Source organism: Malania oleifera, chromosome 8 (assembly GCF_029873635.1).
Source record: "Malania oleifera isolate guangnan ecotype guangnan chromosome 8, ASM2987363v1, whole genome shotgun sequence".
NCBI lineage: Eukaryota > Viridiplantae > Streptophyta > Magnoliopsida > Santalales > Ximeniaceae > Malania > Malania oleifera.
Window position 1 is genome coordinate 63,325,555 of NC_080424.1, and position 21,795 is coordinate 63,347,349.

Sequence of the window (21,795 nt, forward strand, 5' to 3'; positions counted from 1 at the left end):
TCAATTACTTGCAACTAGAAAGGATAGGTTTAAAATCAGCCAGCATATCTCACTCAAACTGCAGTATAATCACAAAGATAAGGGCTTGAACAGGACTTTTTTGGAGGATAGATACATAATTTTATGAGAGATTTGGAACTTCTTCAGAATTCATAATGAGAAGAATGGTTAAAGCCACTTTAATGAATCAGTATATTAAGTTTTAATTAACTGGTGGGTGTTTTAGGTGATTTTGATGCAGTTGTTTGGATGTGTTGCAAAGTGGCAGTGTAGGCAGCATCCACCATGGTTGTGTTGATGATTGCAGGAGGGAAAACAATGACGCTGGTGTGGCAGTGGTGTTACCATGATGGTTATGCTGATGGGGGCATATAAAGCAGTGGCATGGCCCGCATGTTTATTGATGGTAGGGGTAGAGTAATTTTATGTTCATCTAGGAGTATGGAATGAGTAGTGGAGGCCACTTAACCTTCATAAGATTGCTAGCTGATTCCATGTTGCGAAAAATTTTTAGCCAACGAGCATTATGGTAAATGAGTATTTACAAACAGCGAGGTGAGATTTTAATAGTGTTGACTATCTATGTTTCTAGTAACTAATAATTAACCAGGTTTTTTAAATGTTTCATTGGTCAATGTATGTGAAAAATAAATATCGTTTATTATCCAATGGAACCATGCTGATTTCTCAAGAGTGGTATTTTTTTATTCACAAAAATAGTTTTTTAAAATATAGCTTTATTAGGTATTGAAATTTTTAGGAAATAAAGATTACAGGGCCAATTATATCTTACTGCTACTATTTCAAGGAAATATTACCTATATAGTTCATAATCTGGATGAATGGAAACTAGGATCAACTTTAACAAATTTTCCTCAAAATGAAAATCATTTAAGATATATAATTAATACAAATGACAATGTTTATTTGAGCAAATCTCTTTTTCTTTTTTTTCCCCATAAGATGATAAGAGGCCCAGCACTTCCTATTTTTTGACCAAAACATTGGTAGACGTCTGCTTATTTGGTCGCTCGAATTAGCTTGAGGATATCTCTTTGCTGCCAGGAAGAAGTTCGAACATGTGTAATTTACATTCATTGAATTAAAATGAAAGGTATTCCTGCTTTAGATTATCTGCTCCATGAGTTTTCTGTGGCTTGCTTCAGGTGGATATTTTATAATTTTGTTGCAGTTCAATAAGGTGCACCTGCCGACCTTTTGACTGAAATTCTACTCTCCCTTTTAATCTTTTTCTTGTAGGGTATTGCAATCAAAACGCCCATGCAGTGGCCTCTCAATAAGGGATTTTCTTTCTCATGTTGGCTCAGGGTAGAAAACTTCCCTAGAAATGGAACAATGGGGCTCTTCAGTTTCCTGACAGAACAGGGAAAAGGGTGCTTGGCTGTGCTTGCCAGAGACAAGCTGATTTACGATGTAAGAGTTCTTTTATTCTCCAGTAATTTCTGTTAGCATTCCAATTCGTTCAAAAAGAGAAAATTGTGTTCTTTAGCTTGTATGAAGATTGTGTCTGGTTAATGATAACTATAACTTGGTTTTTGCAGTCTATCAATGTGAAACGCCAGTGTGTTTCACTGAATGTGTTCCTTGTTAGAAAGAAATGGCAGTATCTCTGTATTACTCACAGCATTGGGAGAGCATTTTCTGGGGGTAGCCTTTTGAGGTGTTATGTGGATGGCAATCTTGTATTGTCTGAAAAATGCAGGTAACATTTTGGTTGTTATCATTTCCTCCTGAAAATTTATTTATCTAACTATTCTGTTTGCTTTTGACACTCGACCAGTTCCTCCTACGTGACTTGTCTTTTTAACATTTCAGATATGCAAAAGTTAATGAATTGTTGACAAATTGTTCAATTGGGACAAAAATAAATACGCCTTTGCATGATGATGAGAATTGTCCATACTCCATCAAAGATTCATCTTCTTTTCTTGGTCAGATTGGTCCTGTTTATATGTTTAGTGATGCCCTTACTTCTGAGCAAATACAAGGCATCTATTCCCTAGGACCAAGTTATATGTACTCCTTCCTTGATAATGAAATTGCACTAACTTCTGATAACCCCTTGCCTAGTGGGATTCTAGATGCTAAAGATGGCCTTGCATCTAAAATTATGTTTGGGCTCAACGCACAGGTTCTCTCTCTTTCTCTCTCTTTCCACAAAATGAAAGATCTTGCTTTCTTGTTTTTCCATAAAAAAGGCTCAAAGAAGCTGGTTCCTTTTCCAGGCGAGTGATGGTAAGACTTTGTTCAATGTTTCCCCGCTGTTGGATCATGCACTCAGTAAGAATTCATTTCAAGCTACTATAAAGGTTGGGACACAGCTTTGTTCTCGACGATTGCTGCAACAGATAATATATTGTGTTGGTGGTGTATCTGTATTCTTCCCCTTGTTCACTCAGTTTGATGAGCTTGAGAATGAAGAAATCGGACAATTTGGGCATGCATTGCTTGCACCTATCACAAAAGAGCGTCTAACAGCTGAAGTTATTGAGCTCATAGCTTCTGTCTTAGATGAGAATTTAGCAAATCAACAACAAATGCATCTTCTTTCTGGGTTCTTGATACTGGGTTTCTTATTGCAATCAGTCCCACCTGTTCAACTTAATTTGGAAACACTATCTGCTTTGAAGCAGATGTTTAATGTTGTTGCAAATTCTGGTATGTACACAAGCTCTTCTTCTGTCTTTATATGAGCGGCTAATACTCATTGTATTACCCTGTGCTTGTTTTTTGAATTCATTCTCATCTTCTGTTTCTCTAACCAAGTTTTCCATCATTTATATTTGACTTTTTGGCTATTCCTCAGGTTTATCAGAGCTTCTTGTGAAAGATGCTATATCCAGTATATTTCTTAATCCTCTTGTGTGGGTCTACACTGTTTACAAGGTGCAACGCGAGCTTTACATGTTTCTTATCCAACAATTTGATAATGATCCAAGGTTGCTGAAAAGTTTGTGCCGGCTTCCCCGTGTTATTGACATAATACGCCAATTTTACTGGGATAGTCCAAAATCTCGATCAGCTATTGGAATTAAACCTCTACTGCATCCCAAAACTAAACAAGTTATTGGGGAGAGACCTAGTAAAGAGGAAATACGTAAAATTCGTCTTCTTTTACTAAGCCTTGGTGAAATGAGTCTTAGGTAAAGAGTGTTGCACTTGAGATTTCATCCACTAACATTCTTAGATATGTACTTTAGCTCTGTCGCTCTTCTTCCGGTTGCCTTTTAAGCTAACTAATTTTGATGCAAAAGACTGTTATTATGGGCCTTAAAATTTTATTGAAAGATATTGGTCATATGCAGGCAGAACATTACAGCATCAGATTTGAAGGCCCTCATAGCTTTTTTTGAGACAAGTCAGGATATGACCTGCATTGAGGATGTTTTACATATGGTTATCCGTGCTGTATCTCAGAAGCCACTGCTTGCTGCTTTTCTGGAACAAGTTGATCTGATTGGTGGCTGTCATATTTTTGTCAATCTTCTTCAGAGGTATGGCTTCCATCTTAAAATTTTCATTAATGAGTGCTTTCATACCAGGCATGGTTAACAGTTATTTGTTGTAGTGGGGGAATGGACTCTCTTTTCAAGCATTTAAGATGTTTCCCTGATAGCATATAATCAATCTGATAGGAAGTGTCAAGAATTTAATATGCTTTACAAAATTATTTTAGGTTGAAAATTTTCATGTACATTATACATAGCATTACAAATCTTAAAAAAGAACAAACAAATAGTAAAATTTAGGTAATTCTGATTTGATTCTGCTGATAATTCAATCTCTGAAGTTGATTTGTACTGTAGATTGTCCATGCAGAATTTATATTGAGAATGCTGTCTATTCAATTCTGTTTATCGTAGGGAATATGAACCTATCAGACTGCTGAGCTTGCAGTTCCTAGGTAGACTTTTAGTTGGTCTTCCGTCTGAGAAGAAGGGCCCAAGATTTTTCAATATTGCAGTTGGAAGATCCAGATCTCTTTCAGAAAGTCACAGAAAAATCAGTTTAAGAATGCAACTCATTGTCTCTGCAATGTCTGATAGACTGTTCAGGTTTCCGCAGTCGGAGTATCTGTGTGCCACATTGTTTGATGTTCTCCTTGGCGGTGCTAGTCCTAAACAGGTAACTAGATATAAATCTTGCTTTCGACTCTCATTTAGTTGATTTAGTTGATCTTAAGTGATTTATCTGAATTGTTGTTCTGTTGCGTTCCTTCAGTTTATTTAAATTGATGTTCGCAGGTGTTGCAGAAACATAACCAGGCTGAGAAGCAAAGAAGCAAGGGAAATAACTCACAATTCTTTCTTCCTCAGATCTTGGTTCTTGTTTTCAGATTTCTGTCTGGCTGCGAGGATGCATCTGCAAGAATGAAAATAATTAGAGATTTGCTCGATCTTCTTGATTCAAACCCTTCCAATATTGAAGCTTTAATGGTAAATAGTTCAGATTATCAAATAATTTTTTATCCTACTGAACTATTGTCTAATTTATTAAATGTTCAAGTAGGAAAATGGATGGAATGCCTGGTTAATGGCTTCTATGAAGCTTGAGGTGTTGAAAAGCTACAGAATAGAGTCACAAGTTCTGGGGGAGAGTGAGATAAATGAGCAACATTTTGTGAGGACTTTGTACAGTGTTGTTCTTTGTCACTATATGCATTCTGTTAAAGGTGGCTGGCAACATTTAGAGGAGACAGTGAATTACCTGATTATGCTCTGTGAACAAGTATGTGGATATCATTCCCTCCACTTTAGGTATCTTAAATATATTTAATTTCAGATTCTTTTATGGTTTCGTTTAATAAGTTGAGGAAATTTCTGCAGAGTGGCATTCAGTATCGACTTTTGTTCCGTGATTTATTCATGGATTTAGTTCAGAGGCTAGTAGACTTACCTTCCGAGGATAACATATTTATTACACAACCATGTCGGGACAACACTTTATACCTTCTAAGGCTGGTTGATGAGATGCTGGTCTCTGAAGTTGATCATAACCTTCCGGTATCCAACTTGCCTGAACTGTTGACTATCTATTATTCCTTTCTCAATGACTACGAAAACTTATTTTTTGTTGCGCACTCATGTGGAAATTCCCCATTTCACCTTAAGTCTTTATACCAAGGGGAAAAGTTCCATGCTGAAATATTTCATACATGCATGCAGCAAAAATGATAACAAATAAACAGAAGCTGTCCAATCAAGAGTTCTCATGTAATGAATTTGTTTAGGACAAACCATCCATTAGTAGTAGTCACATCGTGTTAATGAAATTATTATTATCTTAGACAGTGAAAAAAAAAATAGAGAGAAAAGAAGAGCAAAAAAGCAGTATGCTTTTGACTTGAACCAAAATGTGAAATATATGCATCCAATGCTTCAAATCCTTTGAACTGCAATATTCCTCAATATAAGAGAGATAATATTTTTATATCAATATGCTGAAATTCTTTAGGGAAGCATAATATTTTTTTAGGAATTATCTAAATTCAATCTTGTTTAGTTTCATAATTTACATCAGTTATTACCAAAACCCAAGTTATTCAAATAAAAGGAGGCAATGCAAGCAAGAAGGATATCTAATGAAACATGTAATCATATTTTAACAATGCTGTAAAATCAAATATAACAGTTAATGAGTAATGCAAAGATAAAATAGGTTAGTCCTTGTTATGTGAAACATGATTAAGCTTTTTAGAACTAAGCAGAGTGAAAGAATGAGAGTGGAACACGGACAGGATTTGATGTGTTTTGAGTTTGATAATTTGGGGCCAAACATGATCACAATATCTATAGTTTGTGAAAATGAGAAGGATATGGAGAGAAGCATGGGGACATTATTCTGAGGCTGCATGCCCAAAACAATTTTTAAATGTAGTTGGATAAGATGGTTTGTGGTTCTTGGATCCGCTTGTCAAGAAGTTCAATTGGATGATGGCAAGAGAAAGGTGAAAAAGGGCCACCTGGAGTTAGCAAACTTGCAGTGTTCAATTAACTATGATGGAAAGGGTTTTAAAAGAGGATTTCTTAATTAGTTTATTTTTATTATTTATTTTTTTCCCATTTTGAGGATAATTTAAAAGGAGAAGAATTAGGAGCGTCTTTTGAGTTTGAAGGTTTTGTTGAAAAATAACCAGACTGTACTGTTGTACTGTTGGTATTGACTTATTGTTATAAATAAGCTTGAGTGCAATGTTGAAATAGTGTGTTTTTTTATGTTCTTATACTTTTTTTTTTTTTTTTTTAAAAACATATGTTGCAGCTGGTTTAATATGGAACTGCTTTTGTTTTTGTTTTTGTTTCTGTTTTTGTTTTTGCTTTTTTGTTTTATTCTTCCAACTAGTTCTTGAGGCATTTGCACCACACTTAATGTGTTAAAACTTTTAGCTGGTTTGGTAGCCAATTCTAATTTAAAATTTTCTTATCATGTGTTTTATAAAAGCTATTTAAACAAGAATTTTATGCATGGAGGCAGTTCATGCTGGCTTAGGAAGTGGAGAAGTTGGAAGGATTAAAAGCTCCTTGTCCTTTGGGAGAATTCTTGATGATCTACGAAAAATTGAGTTTTTTTGGAATGTTAATATATTATGGATTAATTCATGGCTAGAGTGTTTTCCTTTGTTTTTTATATAGGAGAATCTTGGTTCTGGATTGAAACATGGATTGATATGGTGTGGATTGAAGCATGACTGGTGGTAGTGGTGATTGGCAGGGCGTGTGCTAGGACTTAATATATTCAAAACCAGTACCAGATCCAGTTTAGCATTGCCTACCATTGTTGCAACCCAGAAAAGTGCCCATTTATTTCTTCTCTTATTAATGCCTTTTAAATTATCAACTGTAATGTTATCATTAATCATGCATTTTTTTTTATCAGTAAAGAGAAATATATATATATATATATACATTAGCAGAGCATCAAAGGGATGCATCCCAAGGTACAAAACATCAACCACTCTCTTCTTCTTTCCAAGCACACCAAAAGATGGTGAGAAGGATAAGATTCAAAGCATAGTTTTAAAACTCGGACTGCACTGGCCAGTCCGACTGGGTTGGACCAGAACCAGTCCCCTTTATAGTCCGCAACTCAAAAATGAGCCAAACTAGAATTAACCCGGCCCGATCCGGGCATCACCTAAACCAGCCAGACCCATTGAACTAGGCCAGTTGACCCAGTTCTCATTAATTCAGGAAAATAAAGGCATATTTGCATGAGGCAGGTGTTGAACCCAAGACCTCATGCTTGTAGGGTTACACTTGACAGTGCTGCCACAAAACCCACAACCAGCTTGTGTTATTCTCTCCACAAATTACTTATATAAGCAATTTATTTCCCATATATATATATTTTCACATCTATATATCTTTCTTTATCCATGCTTTCACATATTAACTAGCCCTAACTTAGCTTAAATAGAATGTTGCTAAATTCAAACTTTCTTCCTTTGAAAATTTTGTGACTCTAATTTTGGTCTTATTATATAATAAATTTCAAGAATATTTTATAAAATAAAAATTATATGCATAATCTAAATTTTTTTCGTAATTATTTTTTATTATTTTTGGCTAATAATTAATTATGAGTCTGACCATATATTTGTAATATTATCTTTGATTTTTGTAATATTTTTATTATTATTATTATTATCCAAGTAAGTAGTTACAACATAAGAGCCTTTTTTTTATTTCTGCTACTACTACTACTACTATTACTATTACTATTACTACTACTACTACTACTACTACTATTATTATAAAATGCTGACATCACTGAGTCAACCACTGATTCAACCCACCATTCCAACCAATCTGATCAATCCAGTGGCTTCACCAGGTCAATCACCGGTCCGGTCTGGGTTTCAAAACCATGATTCATAGCCTTTCTCTTATCCTTGGTGGCTCTGATGTCTTTCCAAGCCCAAATCTCCCCTCCAACGGTATTGCAGTAACCCACTGATATCTAGTCAACGACAAAACCATATTCCACAAGTTCCTTGTCCAGGGTTCATGCAAAGAAAACATCAATTTGTGACTGTAAGCCCCATTTTCTGCAAATTGTCAAGGGTTAAAATATTTCCACATGTGGTCTCCCAAACAAAAGAGGCAACCTTTGAAGTGGCTACTCCTCCAAATATGAATCCAAGGGGAGTTGTTGCAATTTGTTCCCATTGAGGAGAGCTTCTTTGTAGAAAGATTAAACAGTGAAACCTCCAATTTTGTCTAAAGCCATTTTGGTTTGTTGGGGATGTTTTGGTAATAGAAATTATAGAGATTTCTATAAAGGTCAAAGAGCGCATTAAGTTCCCAGCCTGCCACATTCTAGTAAAAGCAATATTCCAAAAAATTCCCTAATCAGTGATTTGGAGATGATGATTGATAGGACATTTTTTCACCAGCCAAGCTGTAGATGGAAGGAAAGGCAGTTCTAAGATTACTATTTTCACGCCACGCATCATGCCAAAAGTAAACGGTGGCCCTATTTCCCATTTGAAATATCACAAATTGGGGAAAAAAAAAAAGTCATCTCATCCTTTTCTTTCTGTCTCCTTTCAAGCTTCTCTATAATGGGGGTCCTAGACTCCTTTGTCTTTGAATTTGGCTCCAAGGGGGAGACCGAGGTAATTAATGACAAAGGATCCCATCTTGCAACTTAAAAGACCAGCAAGGAAGGTCATTCCCGTGTTCTTTCCAATTGGAATAAGCTCCCTTTTACCGAGGTTCACTTTCAAGCCTGAGACAGCTTCAAACCCCAACAAAATATGTTGGAGGTTGAGGAAATGAAGAGGTTCATCTTCTCAAAAATGTTAGTATCATCTACATAAAGATATGAGAAACTTATGTTGGCCTTCCATTTTTGCCCTCCTTGAGACCTCTAAAGATTCATGCTTCAATTGCTTTCATAAGCATGAAGCTTAGCACCTCCATAACAAAAATAAATAGAAAAGGGGAAAAGGGATCCTCTTGTCTCAAGCCTCTCGAGGAGTGAAAGAAATAAGAAGGGCAACCATTTATGTGCACTAAGAAACTTGAAATTTTGAATGCATTTGGCAATCCAATTACACCAAAGCTCCCCATGGCCCATTTGCTTCAGGAGCTAAAGAAGGAAGTTCCAATTGACATGATCAAATATATCTAGTTTTCACACTACTTCCCTTTATCCCTTTTTTAGCTAGGCATCCACCACCTCATTAGCAATAAGGACAACATCCATAATATGTATTCTAGCCACAAAAACATGCTGATACTAACCAATGACTTTTGGTATTGCTTTATTGATCCTCATAGGACTTTGGCAATAATTTTGTAAATGCTCCCCACCAAGCTAATAGGGCAAAAATCCTTGATGTTAATATCCCCAACTTTCTTCGGAAAACAAGTGACAAAGGTGGTATTGAATCTATTGATGCAATTGACAAATTTTCCTAATCTATGAAACTTGTCGAACACATTTAAAATGTCATGCTTGAGAAGGCTCCAGTTCGCTTGACAGAAAGCTAAGAAGAAACCATCTGGTCCGGGCACTTCATCCCGATTGCAATTTTTAATAGCTTGGAGAACTTCTACTTCATCAAAGGGTCTCTCAAGCCACTCCACAATATAGGAATCGAGATATGTGAAATTGATGCCATCCACTATAGGTCTCCAAAAATTGAGGTTTAGTGTAAAGGGCTTTGCAAAAAACACAAATGCCTTTTTTAAAATCCTCGTCCCTCATCAAGGTGGTTCCCCCAATTTCTATGTTGAATACAATGTTACATCTGCAATGAGCATTTGCTGTCCAGTGAAAGAATTTTGTATTACAGTCCCCTTTCTTGAGCCACAAAGCTTTGGATTTCTGCCACCAAGATATTACCCCAAGATTAATAATCTCATTCAATTCCTTCTTAAGCAGAGCTTTTTTGGCCCTTTGTTCATTGTCAAGACCTTGGATTATCTCCTACTCATCAAGTTCTTTGATGCCATTAAAGATAACAATCTTCTTCGCTTGGACATTTCCAAAGGTGTTTCTATTCCATATCTTTAGCTTTTCTTTTAATCTTTTCAATTTTGAGGCAAGCACAAATTTAGCCTTTCCCGTGACATGATTAGAGGAACGCCATGTTTTCATTAACTCCCCGAACCATCATGCTTTAACCACATATTCTTGAAGTGAAAGGGTGTTAACTCCCCAATTTAACTCCCGAGGTGTCAAGATTAGCAAGGAACTTATATGAGATTGGCCTAGGAAGTAGACTTTGAATCACGTAGCGAAAGTGAAGTTCCAAGTCTACCAAATTAGGAACCTACAGATCCTTGAAAAGGAAGGTGGCTCCCTAGAGTTAGACCAAGTGAAATTGCCCCCAATGAGAGGGAGATCAATGAGGGCATTCATGTTGATAAATCAAGGAATTCTCTCATGCAATTGGTCTCATGGCTGCCCCCACTTATTTCATGAAAATAAACAATAATGTTGAAATCATCTCCAATGGTCAAAGGAGCATTTTATCTACTTTAATCTTGAAGAGCTCATTCCAAAAAAGAGATTTGGAGGGTCCTTCGCCTGACTTGTAAAACCTTGTAAAAATCCATTGAAAGTTATCATTCAAGTGTTTGAACAAACAAGAGACTGAGAATGAATTAATGTAGTGGTCCAACAATTCCATAACACTGGGCTTGCGTAAGACAAGAATACCCACTAAGTGACCTATGCTCCAAGCAATATCCAATCTCAAGAGTCTTGGCAACAAATGTCTTTGATCAAAAGCTGCTCCATTATCTCCACCTTAGTTTCTTGCAAGCACACCACATCGTTCCTCTAGTCCTTAAGAAAGGATTTAATTACACTCTTCTTGGATTTGCCATTAAGACCCCTCACATTTGTGGAAATGATTTTCCTTTACATGATTTAACACAAGGGCTCTAGCTACTACATGCCTCTTAACATTTCTGAGCATCCTCTTATTTTCCCATAGTTCATTGCGCTTTCCCAACATTTTAATTCCCTATTGATATCCAACTTTTTGATACAACCCAATGGTTTTCAGAGATAACTTCCCATCTCCTCTCCTCTTTCTTTCAATATCCTCAAACAATTGCAAGGCTTTATCTTCAAACCCTTCGAAGGACACATGTATGGTTTTGCTTACCAATTTCAACTTCCAAAGAACCCAAACAGATACCTGATTCTTGAAGTGAGAGTTGTCTGAGTTCAAGTCATTCAAAGTATCAAAATTGGACCTATCAATCAAATCCTCAAAGTTGGGATTGGCTCACAAAGTGTCATGGCTAGTGTTTGGGGCTGGAACAAAGGCTAATCTTTCAACATCAGTATGAGATTTATAGGGTTCCTACTAAAAAACAGCCTCCTTTTGAGTTTTAGCTGCCTGTAAGGGGAGATCCTAAAGGGGGACAACCTTCTGAAAGTGGACTATTGTTTTAGCAACTTCAGAAGGAACATCATGAGGCTTAAAGGGAGAAAAAAGATGGGTTTGAGCTTCTAGTTGTCAATGAGATTGCTAGGCCGAAAAAGGCCCAAGTTGAGGCCCACTTAACATCCTCAAACAAGTCAAAAGCTTTGGGCCTACCTTTATCTTGCTTAGGGAAATCAAATAAACCATCTGCAGCATTGCACTTCTTCCCTAAGTGCATGAAACCACTCATCTTTCCCACCCCGTTTGAGTTGGGTGTCATGCCACTACTTAGCAAATGACTCAAAGGGTTGCCCCAATGAGGGAAAAGGCACAAGGGAGCTTATTAGTTGAAGAATGAATTCATTTCTACTAGGGAGGCCATTGGCTTCTTTTTCCAACTATTATCAACCAAAATGTTATGCCTTTATTGGTAGGAGGAAAAGGTCAACGGCCCAACTTGGCTGTCAAGGAGGAGATCTTTATCTAGCCATTAGATTCATACCCCTCTGAAAAAGTAAGGATTCTCTAACCCCTATTGTTAGTCTCCGTAAGAGCAAGGTAGTTCCCAAATTTGTCCAAGTTCAACTGCAAAGAAAGGGTTTTGTTCTTGTTCTTTGTTCGATGAAACCATAAAGTTTCCTGGGGTATGGTTTTTTTCAATGCTCAGAAGTCCTCCCAAGAATCAAGGAACCATCTGAACACCTCCATCTCCAAGAAGATGGAGATCCTCCTTCCTCTGTAGTATTCAATGATTCTAAGGAAGTCAGAGCTTCCCTCTTCAATATGACCAGGTTGAAGGACTAACTTTCAACCACCACAGTATGCTTTGCACCCATTGACATCTCGTCAGAGAGAGTCAACTGTCGGTGGAGGGTCCACGGGAGAAGAAAGCCAGTGCCACTCTTTCAAGAGAGTGGATTTGGCCTTACAGCTAACAAACAGAGGGTAACTTCAAACTAGAGGAAGACAGCAAACACCAAAAAACAGAAAAGAAAAATCGAGGAAAAATGATCGAAGATGGCTAAGAATGTGATGAACATTGATGAAGGTAGGGAAGGAGAAGAAAGTCGAGGAAGGGAGAAGAAAAAGAAGGTTCAAGCAAGAGAAAGAAGGAGAGGGGATGCAAACTAGGGCTTATGTTGAGATAAGGAGAGGACGGCTCAAGCAAGAGAAAAGGAGAGATCAAGCTTAGGTCAAATCTTGGGATTGGTACCTTCATTGACATCAACGAAGGGAAGCGATAATGGGAAGCAGCGAGGGTAGTCGTTGAAGGGAAGGCATTATTGAACAACATCATAAGGGATAACTTGCCTAGAAAACTTGAGGAATTCCTAAAATTACGTAGCCTACGAATGAATAGTTTAATACTTAGGCCATCTTGATATCTAACTTTTGAATCTGTAAATTAAGATTTAGATTATATAAATTGAATATTTTTAATTAACTTTATGTTTCTAATATTTTGCATATTTTTAAAGTTCAAGCAAGTCATTTATAAAGGAAATATTTTGCAAGAGAATAGTCCTATTCAACAAGAGTTCTTACCAAGTTGAACATTTCAACTTTAGATATTCTAGAAACCGTTAAATGAGGAAAATTTTTATTTGCATTCACTAGAGTCAAAGCTCAAGCAACTTGTTGAGTCTCACATGTCTGCTAAATTTTTGAAACTTTGCTAGCTTGTTGATCTAGATCTATGGACTTGTGGATTACCTGATATGTGGCATTTTGTTCACAGAATTCTAAATGCCGTTTGGCACTGTGGTTCCTGGGAATTTTGTTACCAAGGATATAGGATTCCAGAGAATATAGGATTACCATGTTTGGTTTTTAAGCTTATTATTGATAGATTGTTGGGCATGTTGTATCCCCATTTTTGGTTTATTCCTGGAATGATGATATAATATATTTCTATTCCCAAAATATCCTCAAGTTAGACAACTGATACTTAACAAAATAGAAATGCTATACCTAGTATTTTAGCCAAATTTCAATGGATAAAATAAAATGCTAAAAATTACACAGCTCATTGAAAACAAAATATAAAAAGCAATAATTAGAATCAGATTATAAATTACGACTTAACTTAAAGGCTAATTCAATAATGAAACTATTTTTTAATTGATAAAAATAATAATAACTATGCATTTCATTCATGTGTGCCAAGCTATGTCGTTTAACCATATGTGGGTCATTTCATACCTGGGGTATTTTCGAGTTTTCAAAATATAACTAGGGTCCTTTCCTCACTTCATCGCTTTGGTGATTCCCTTGGTTTGGCAATACGGATACCCATCTCTTGAAATGGGAATAGGGATGCCGGTGTTAGAAGAACTTTGTGGGAATATGTACCATTCCTGGGAATGAGATTCCAATTGTAAAATGCAAACCAAATGTGGGAATTCCTGGGAATCAATGAGAATTCCCAATAATCTTTGGTTGAATTCACAAACCAAAGGCCACAGTAAAGAACTAATTTTAATTGGGGCATTTCTTTGAGTCCCAAGCTTGTCACATTTGGAAATTGGTGACAAGTGAAATGTTTAAGCCTGCATTGTAAACTGAAGTTTATCGTTTCTCTATTGTGCCCTAATGTCCCACTAATGTGTGAAGAAAACATGGGCTACAAATAACCAGTACCGTATTTTATCTGGGAAAAATTCGCAGGAAATTCTTAACTTTTGTATTCTCAATGACTAATGCTATGAGAACTTATATTTTAGCTCTGGTATTGTTTGATGCAAATGAAATGGAACATGGTAGTATTGTACTATTATGTTGGCATTCCATACCATGCATGCATGATGTATTATTGTGTTAGTTTCTGCTACTATGTGATAACTCATATAAATTTTTGTGCTGCTGGCAGCTACATAGAAAGAATGACAATTTTTCTCCTTGTGCAGTATCCTGCAAGTACCTCAGATTTTTCTCCTGATTCTTTGGAGTTAGATAGTCACAAGGATCTTGGCTCTGCATTAATTGAGGCTTTGCAAGGAGAATTTGATGATTCAATATTCAGGTTCTGCCAACTTGATTTTTATTTTTTGTGCCTGAAAAGTATACCTGAAACCTGAGTCGGTACTAATCATTGTGCATTATTTTAATTTAGACTCTAGTTTTGATACTTAGTCTTACATTTCAAGCAAGTTCATGGTTACTTTTGCAGTTGTTGCATGCTATGATGTAATAAATTTGAGAAAACTACATACCAATTATGGTTGTTGTGAAGTGAATTGTGTGCCTATTTCAAAATTCGATAGTTTTCTTCTATTATCTTGAACTTGTTGAGATCATGGCGTAAAGTACAATTCTAAGGAAAAGTAAGATGACTAAGTAATGTAAGTTGTTTTCCTTGTTTCAGCAGCACAGAAATGAATAAGTTAAATCCAAGGTAAGATGACAAGTAATGTAAAATCTTTTACCTATTTCAGCTGCACAGAAATAAATAAAGTAAACAATTTTCTAGCTTTAAGCTTCAAGGACACGTAGATTTCTTTGAGGGTCTTTGTGTGTGTGTAGCATGCATGAGCATGTGTGCTTGTATGTTGGAAATTTGTAGGCCTGGCTCATCGGCTGTGCATACTTGAGGAAATAATGTGAATCTAGATTTCAGAGTGGAAAGGAAGGAGTATTAAACTTAAAAAATGTAAGAGATGTAGGTACAAGAGATCAGGACATTCTCCTTGCAATATGTGATAATTTGTTAATATTAAGAGCATGTGTTGATAAATGCTAATAATCCTGTTTCAAGAACAGTCATATCTTTACTACCAAGACTAAATCACTCTTGTTGGCAAACTTTATTCTTTTTGCAGAAGTTATACGTTAAATGAACTACCCAACTTACTGATTTATATTAGATAGCCCTTAGGCGCAATGGTAAGGTTGTCGCCCTATGACCTGGAGGTTACAAGTTCAAGACATGGAGACAGCCTCTTGCAAAAATGCAAGGTAAGGCTGCGTACTATAGACCCATTGTGGTCTGCCTTTTCCTCGGACCCCGCATACACAGGAGCTTTGTGCACCAGGCTGCCCTTTTTTTTTTAAATCTTCCTAAAAGACAAAACAAGAAGAAAAGAAGAAAAAGAATGAACAAAATAGAAAGCAGATGATATCAAGCTAACAGTGCCAGCCAATCCTGTAGAAGATCTTTAAATCACACTCCTTTGGAGGAATATGAAGAATAGGCCCATAAAGATGTCAGGAAACCTTTAAAGGCATCCTAGCTTCTAAGTTGAGAGTGTGTGCAATCATTGTCAAAATTGAAAACATATCACACAAATATCTGGAGATAAAGCTTTGTAAGGCATCCTAGCTTCTTGGTGTTAGGTCAATTATGGATTGTTAATGAAACAGAAGACTTGACCTTGGAAGGTACCTTATCTGCCTGAATTCAATTAACTAGAGGAAAAGAAACATGTGAGTGAATTAAATGAGAGAAAAATGATTTACTAGAAATGGTCCCAAAAACATCTGAAGTCCACACCCACTCTTTCTCCTAAAGGAAGGCTGAAATAATCTAGTAAACCAAGAAACAAAGAAAGCTCAACAGCAGTATCATTAAGATTTATGAGAAAATGGATATTTCAAGTGACGAAACCCTGTTTAATAACCATGAAAGAAGAAACAAGGGCATTATCCATAAAAGAAATATGATGAAGGTGAGAAAAATTAACACTAAAAGATGTACCCCACACTCAAACATCCTCCCACTTTACAATTTATTCACCTAGTAGTGTAATACTATTACTAAAAAATTAACACATTAATTTATAGTAAAGAATAATAGTGATGTTTTTCTATACTTAATGGTTTTTCTACACATTATTTGGTTTGTTGTTATGGACAAGGTCTTTAATTTTGATTTCAACTCAAATTTTGACGCTCCAAAAGTACGGAAATTTCAATTTCGATGTCAATTTAAATTTCGATTTGAAAAAGTAATGGAAATTAGTAGTAAAGCATGAAATTCTTTGTGAAACTTTAGAAATGGTTAACAAACATAATAATATAAGTTTTAGGACTAATATATTACAAATTAAATACATCTATGTTTTGTATGGGGTGGAAAAGTTGTAAAATAATGTGTATCAAACATATTTGTAAGATAATGTGCATTAAACATATCCAGTTAATACAAATGAAATTTATAAATCATTTAAATATTATTTATTATACTAATAATGATAATTTGGACATGAATGGTTAAATAAAATGTTACTGTAACTCTGTAAGTTTATTTTTTCATAAAATTTGAAAAGCACTTGTAATAATCTTTTGTTTCGATATAATAAATAAAATAAATTAAGATAGAAATTTCACTTCACTCCTAAATTTCTCATTTGAATTCTGACGAATTTCATCGTATAGTTAAAATTTAGACAAGCTTCTCTAAAATTTTGAGATTTCGATAAATTTCGGATGATTCGTTGTGATTTAGATGGAAATTATGCAAGACGAAAATCGATTGCCATTTCGATTTTGAGGGTGGCGAAAATCAGAAATTTCGACAATTTCGTGGAAATTTAAGATCATGGTTATGAATAGAGTTAACATAACAGTTTGCTACGGAGCAAGAGGCCTTTTAAGGCTTTATCTCCAGTTGTATGTGTGCTTTGTTTAGGTAGTTCTGAATCTGCCTGTCATTTGTTTGTGCATTGTTCCTTCTCATGGAGGATGTGGAACAAGTTATTTGGTACAATTGGAGAAAATTGGATTTGTCATGACTTGGTGGAGGATCTGTTGGCCACTTCATTCTTAGGTTTTAGCAGGAGTAAAGATGGGTCAGCCTTATGAAGATGTGGGTTATACGCTGTGTTGTGGGGTATTTTGGATGGAAAGGAATGGTTGCATTTTAAAGGGGATGAAGAGTCTAGTTTTTGGTTTGGGATAGGATTCAATATTTGGCTTCTTTGTGGGCTGTTGCAGCAGGTTGTTTGTTATATTTACGGATTTGTTCTTTTAGTTTTTCTTATATTCTTAGAAAGATTCCTTATTCTCCTTCTTTGTATATTCTTTATTCCTTAATAAAATCTCTTCGTTTTCCACTCCCCCCACCCCCTTCTGAATTCAACATCTTATACAACCTCATTAGCCATCAGAATTTCCCCTCCCTCCCCCAAAGAAAATGTCTTCCACCATAAAAAAGGACTCTCTGAAATGGTCATGTCTTCCAGAGAAGTACTCAACCTATAATCCAGAACCTTCAACAACGATCTTGTAAATTAGTAACCAGTCTAAAATAGGCCTAAAATCCTTCATGATAACAAATTGATCCTGGGGAACTAGGTGATAAAAAATCAACTGAGTCATCTTGCTAATACCTCATTACATTAGAACTTTTGAAAACCTTTAATACCTCTGCTTTCACCACCTTCTGACACTCTAAAATGAAAAGTCTTATTAAACTGATCTGGACCCATGCTGCTCCCATTAAGCCGTATCCCTTTCCATCCCAGAAACAACAAGGGATGCTATCTTTTTCTGAAACGGCTAGAGTGAGAATACACTTTATGCTACACCATTAAGCTTTATGTGGTGAAATGGTTAGTGTCGGCCCGAGTGTGTGTCTAAAGGGGGGGGAGGGGGTGAATAGACGTCTTTCGCGAATATTTAACTTTTTCTACAAAATAACTTTGGGCTAGAAACAAGTGAAATATATCACAATAAATAACAAATAAAAAGATTCACAACAAGTAAATAGTGAAGGGAGAGAAAAGCTCAACACAACGATGTTAACGTGATTCGGCACTAAGCTTACATACACGCCTTGAGACCAACTCAAGGATTCCCAAAATCCACTATGCAATCCCCCTTCAAGACGGAGAAGCCTTTACAATCACGGGTACACACCCCAACTCCTCACTAAGTGCTACAACACGATGCTCACCGAGAGTCACCTTGCAAAGGCTCACAATGAACCCCTTAATACAACAAATCAAAGTAACCAGATGAAATTTCAAAGTACTCCTTGAGCTTGATAATACAAATCAAAACCTCACACTACTCTCTTTGTAAATGATGTGTAAGACAAGAGTAAAGAGCAAGAGAGTTTTAGAGCTGAAATAAATCCCTAGAATGAATGCTCTATTAATGTGCTCAACAACCAAAATGCTTAACTAACTTCAAATGAATGCACAAGACTCATATTAAAGGGCAAAGTGACGAGCAGCTTGCTGGAGAGCCGTTGGGCATTAATAGAGAAAAGACAATTTGAAAAGTAGCAGTTACTGCACATTAAATGCGTTCTGTCGCCCGACACTCGTCGACGATTCCATGACCTCATCGACGAGTCTTACACATGCATTCATCGACGAAACCCTTGTGTTCATCGACGAGTCTTCTTTGCTGAATTCAAATAGGTCTCGGTTTCTCTTCGTCGACAATCCCCCTGTGTACGTCGACGAGCCACCTCTGTACATTGGTCGCCGAATCCCCTGTATTCGTCAACAAGGCTGCTCTGAGATTTTAGGTGGTCTCGGGATCTCATTGTTGATGATTCCCTTTTTACTTAAATGGGTGTGGACAAGTCCAAAAATGGTTTTTGTTCAAGTTAAAGTCTCATCTTGTCCAAAATTAATTTTTACCAATTATAAGATGTCTTGGTTTGATAAAATACGTTTGAAAGCCACTTTGACATCTTATGCAGTTAGGTGACTTGATATGCATGTGTGACCCTTATGCTTGCCTTGGAATTGTCCTGTATGTCAGAACTGAACTTGAGGAAAAATGTTAGCATACTTAAGAGCCACTAATAGGTTGTTGTCGTCAAAACAAACTGGAATGAGAACCCTTAGCCACTAGGGTTAACATTCTCCACCTTTTTTATGATTGCAATCCATTGGGGTTCTTTTAAAAAAAAATTTCTTAAAAATGCTCCTCCTCAAGATATGCATACATGTTTAAAAGATTTTAACAGTTCCTCCCCCTTAATGTATGCACTTTATGATCCCTTTACCATATTTTTTTTTTTTGGAAAATCAATAGAAATTTCGGCAACATGCCGTTTGTAAATGGAGCACTTTTCCATATATTCAGACTTGAAACAATTCAATATTTCAACAATATTTCATTCAACGCAAGCAGTTCAGTATACTCAGTATATCACCATATTTCATTCAACACAAGCAGTTCAGTATGATCAGTTCATTTAACACAAGCAGTTCAGTATACTCAGTATATCACCATATTCCATTCAACACAAATAGTTCAGTATGATTAGTTCATTCAACACAAGCATATTAGTATTTCACAACATTTCATATATGCAATTTAGGTTCAGAATTTCCTTGCAAGCATTAGTGGAGCATGATTGTTCTTTATTACAAGGTTAAAAATAAATACAAAGTACAAGATGATTTGCATCAAGAAACCAAAATTGATGCAAACAGCCAGTGAAATCCTTAACAAAAGAAAGAACTTTCATCTTTCAAGCCTCCATTCAAAAAGATACAAAACACTTTTTCTACCACCATTTTCTCCCCCTTTGCCATTATAAAAAAGAAATAGAGGGGGGTTCCTACCCAAAAGCTCCTATTGTGGGCGATCTAATTTAGCTAGGATGGTGGCTAGAGTAGCATCTAGGGAATCAAAGCGGGCACGATTTTGATGATCCATTTGTGCCATGACTGCATCAAGGGAGTCAAAGCGAGCATGATCGCATTGATCCGTTTGTGTCATAGCAAACTGTATCCCATCCAAGCGCTCAATGACTAGATCAACTTGTGGTTTTGCGGCTCCCTCATCCTCGTGCATTGCGGCTTCCACCTCATCTACCGGAGCCCTGCCCAATTCATTTTCTTTCACCCAAGTGTTGCTGTCCTCATCCTTCTCAAAATGCATATGATGAAGAGTGGCTTCTGTGTAGAAATCATCCTCAGTGAGGACCACACTAGGTGTGCTGGCGCCAGTAAGAGCAAAGTGATCGAAGAGTTTGGTGAGCAATCGGCCATACGGCAGACAACCTTGTTACTGTTTCAAGTTATCTTCTATATGCTGAATAATGATGGACGGCAAATATATTCCCTTTCCATTCCACAAGTAAAACATGACAAATATGTCTCCCAGGGTTACCCATTCATGTCTGCCCTTTCGCGGCGAGAGGTTATAAGAGATCATGTGGTGTAAGACTCAAAACTCAACCGTGAGGTCTTTTGATTTGGGTCTGGCTACTTCAGGAATTCCAGGGTTCCCAGTTATCAATTTCAAGGCCTCATGAGGATCAAACCAATCATAGCTCGTGGGCTACATCGCCTTAGGAAGGCTTCGGATAGGGAAAAAATTACAAGACAGGACATCTGAAAACAATTGATCCATTAAGCGGATGGTTTTTCGTCTCACGATGGAGTATGTTGCGCAACCGCGAGCAGAGGGAACAAAATTAGAGTAAAATTCTTGAACTAATTTAGTGTAGACAAGTTATTTTAGCGAGAACAGAGTGTCCCACCCAACGGCTTGGAATTTGGCTAACAATGTGGGAAAATTTTCTTCAAGAAACTCAAATAGGACGATCTTACCATGAATGATATCTCGCTTGGTGATACCATTGTGGTAGCAATAAGCAGCGTCTGAAGATACAAAGCTCCGGTTAGTTTCTGCGGCGGCCTTTCGGGATTGCTCAGTAGGAGGATTCCGAGAGGACCCTTCGCCGGCTTCAGGGTGTCTAGAGTCAACCGCCCTTCTCTTGGAGCGTGGAGCCATGGAATCTTGCAGAGCTTAAGGATTGAGGGGATGAGTACAGAGAGATTGGAAGAGAGGAGTTAGGGCTCAAAAGAGGGTTTAGGGTTCGTAAAATGAAGGATTTGGTGTGTTGGAATTTTAAGAGCCCCGATAGAATTCATCGACGAATATCGTCATTCGTCGACTAGTTACTCTTTCATTATCGTTGATGTGTGTAATTTTATCGTTGACGAGTGGCCATTTAATTTCGTCGACAAGAGCCTCTAGCTCATCGATGATTGCAGTTAAAACTGCTGCCTTAATGTTTAATTTAGCCACTAATGAACAAGATGATTTGCATTAATAAGATTTTCACTTATCCTTTCAAAAAGAAAGAGCAAAGTTACTTTCTTCTACTCCTTTGATGGCAAAGTCCTATTTTGAAAGCAAATTTGTAGATTCTCCCATATGTTTAGCTAGGAAGGAATGTCTTGGAGAAACCTTTGTTGCTTGTGAATCTTAGAGCATATTCATGGCACAGTTTAAGATAAGTCCTCTGGAGTGCACATACCTAACTCGTGCCTGATTTTACTGAATCTTTCTTCGTTTAGGGGTTTTGTTAAATATTAGCCAGTTGATCTTCGGTATTCACGTATACTAATTCAATGTCTCCCTTTTGTACGTGATCTTGAATAAAGTGGTGTTGTATCTCAATATGTTTAGTC

The 21,795-nt window shown here is 36.7% G+C and overlaps 1 protein-coding gene across 3 annotated transcripts in view; it reads left to right on the plus strand.

The window, feature by feature from the left end:
- LOC131162391 (BEACH domain-containing protein B) overlaps nt 1-21,795 on the plus strand; it is a 147,477-nt gene that overhangs the window by 94,209 nt on the left and 31,473 nt on the right. For 2 of the 3 annotated variants that reach the window (XM_058118827.1, XM_058118829.1), the window contains 11 exons: nt 1,261-1,434; nt 1,563-1,723; nt 1,837-2,152; nt 2,247-2,679; nt 2,828-3,164; nt 3,327-3,515; nt 3,885-4,146; nt 4,266-4,457; nt 4,531-4,749; nt 4,830-5,024; nt 14,317-14,432. In XM_058118827.1, coding sequence (XP_057974810.1) covers nt 1,261-1,434; nt 1,563-1,723; nt 1,837-2,152; nt 2,247-2,679; nt 2,828-3,164; nt 3,327-3,515; nt 3,885-4,146; nt 4,266-4,457; nt 4,531-4,749; nt 4,830-5,024; nt 14,317-14,432 — 2,594 coding nt within the window. The remainder of the gene's footprint in view (nt 1-1,260; nt 1,435-1,562; nt 1,724-1,836; nt 2,153-2,246; nt 2,680-2,827; nt 3,165-3,326; nt 3,516-3,884; nt 4,147-4,265; nt 4,458-4,530; nt 4,750-4,829; nt 5,025-14,316; nt 14,433-21,795) is intronic. The other variant, XM_058118828.1, reaches the window with a different exon arrangement.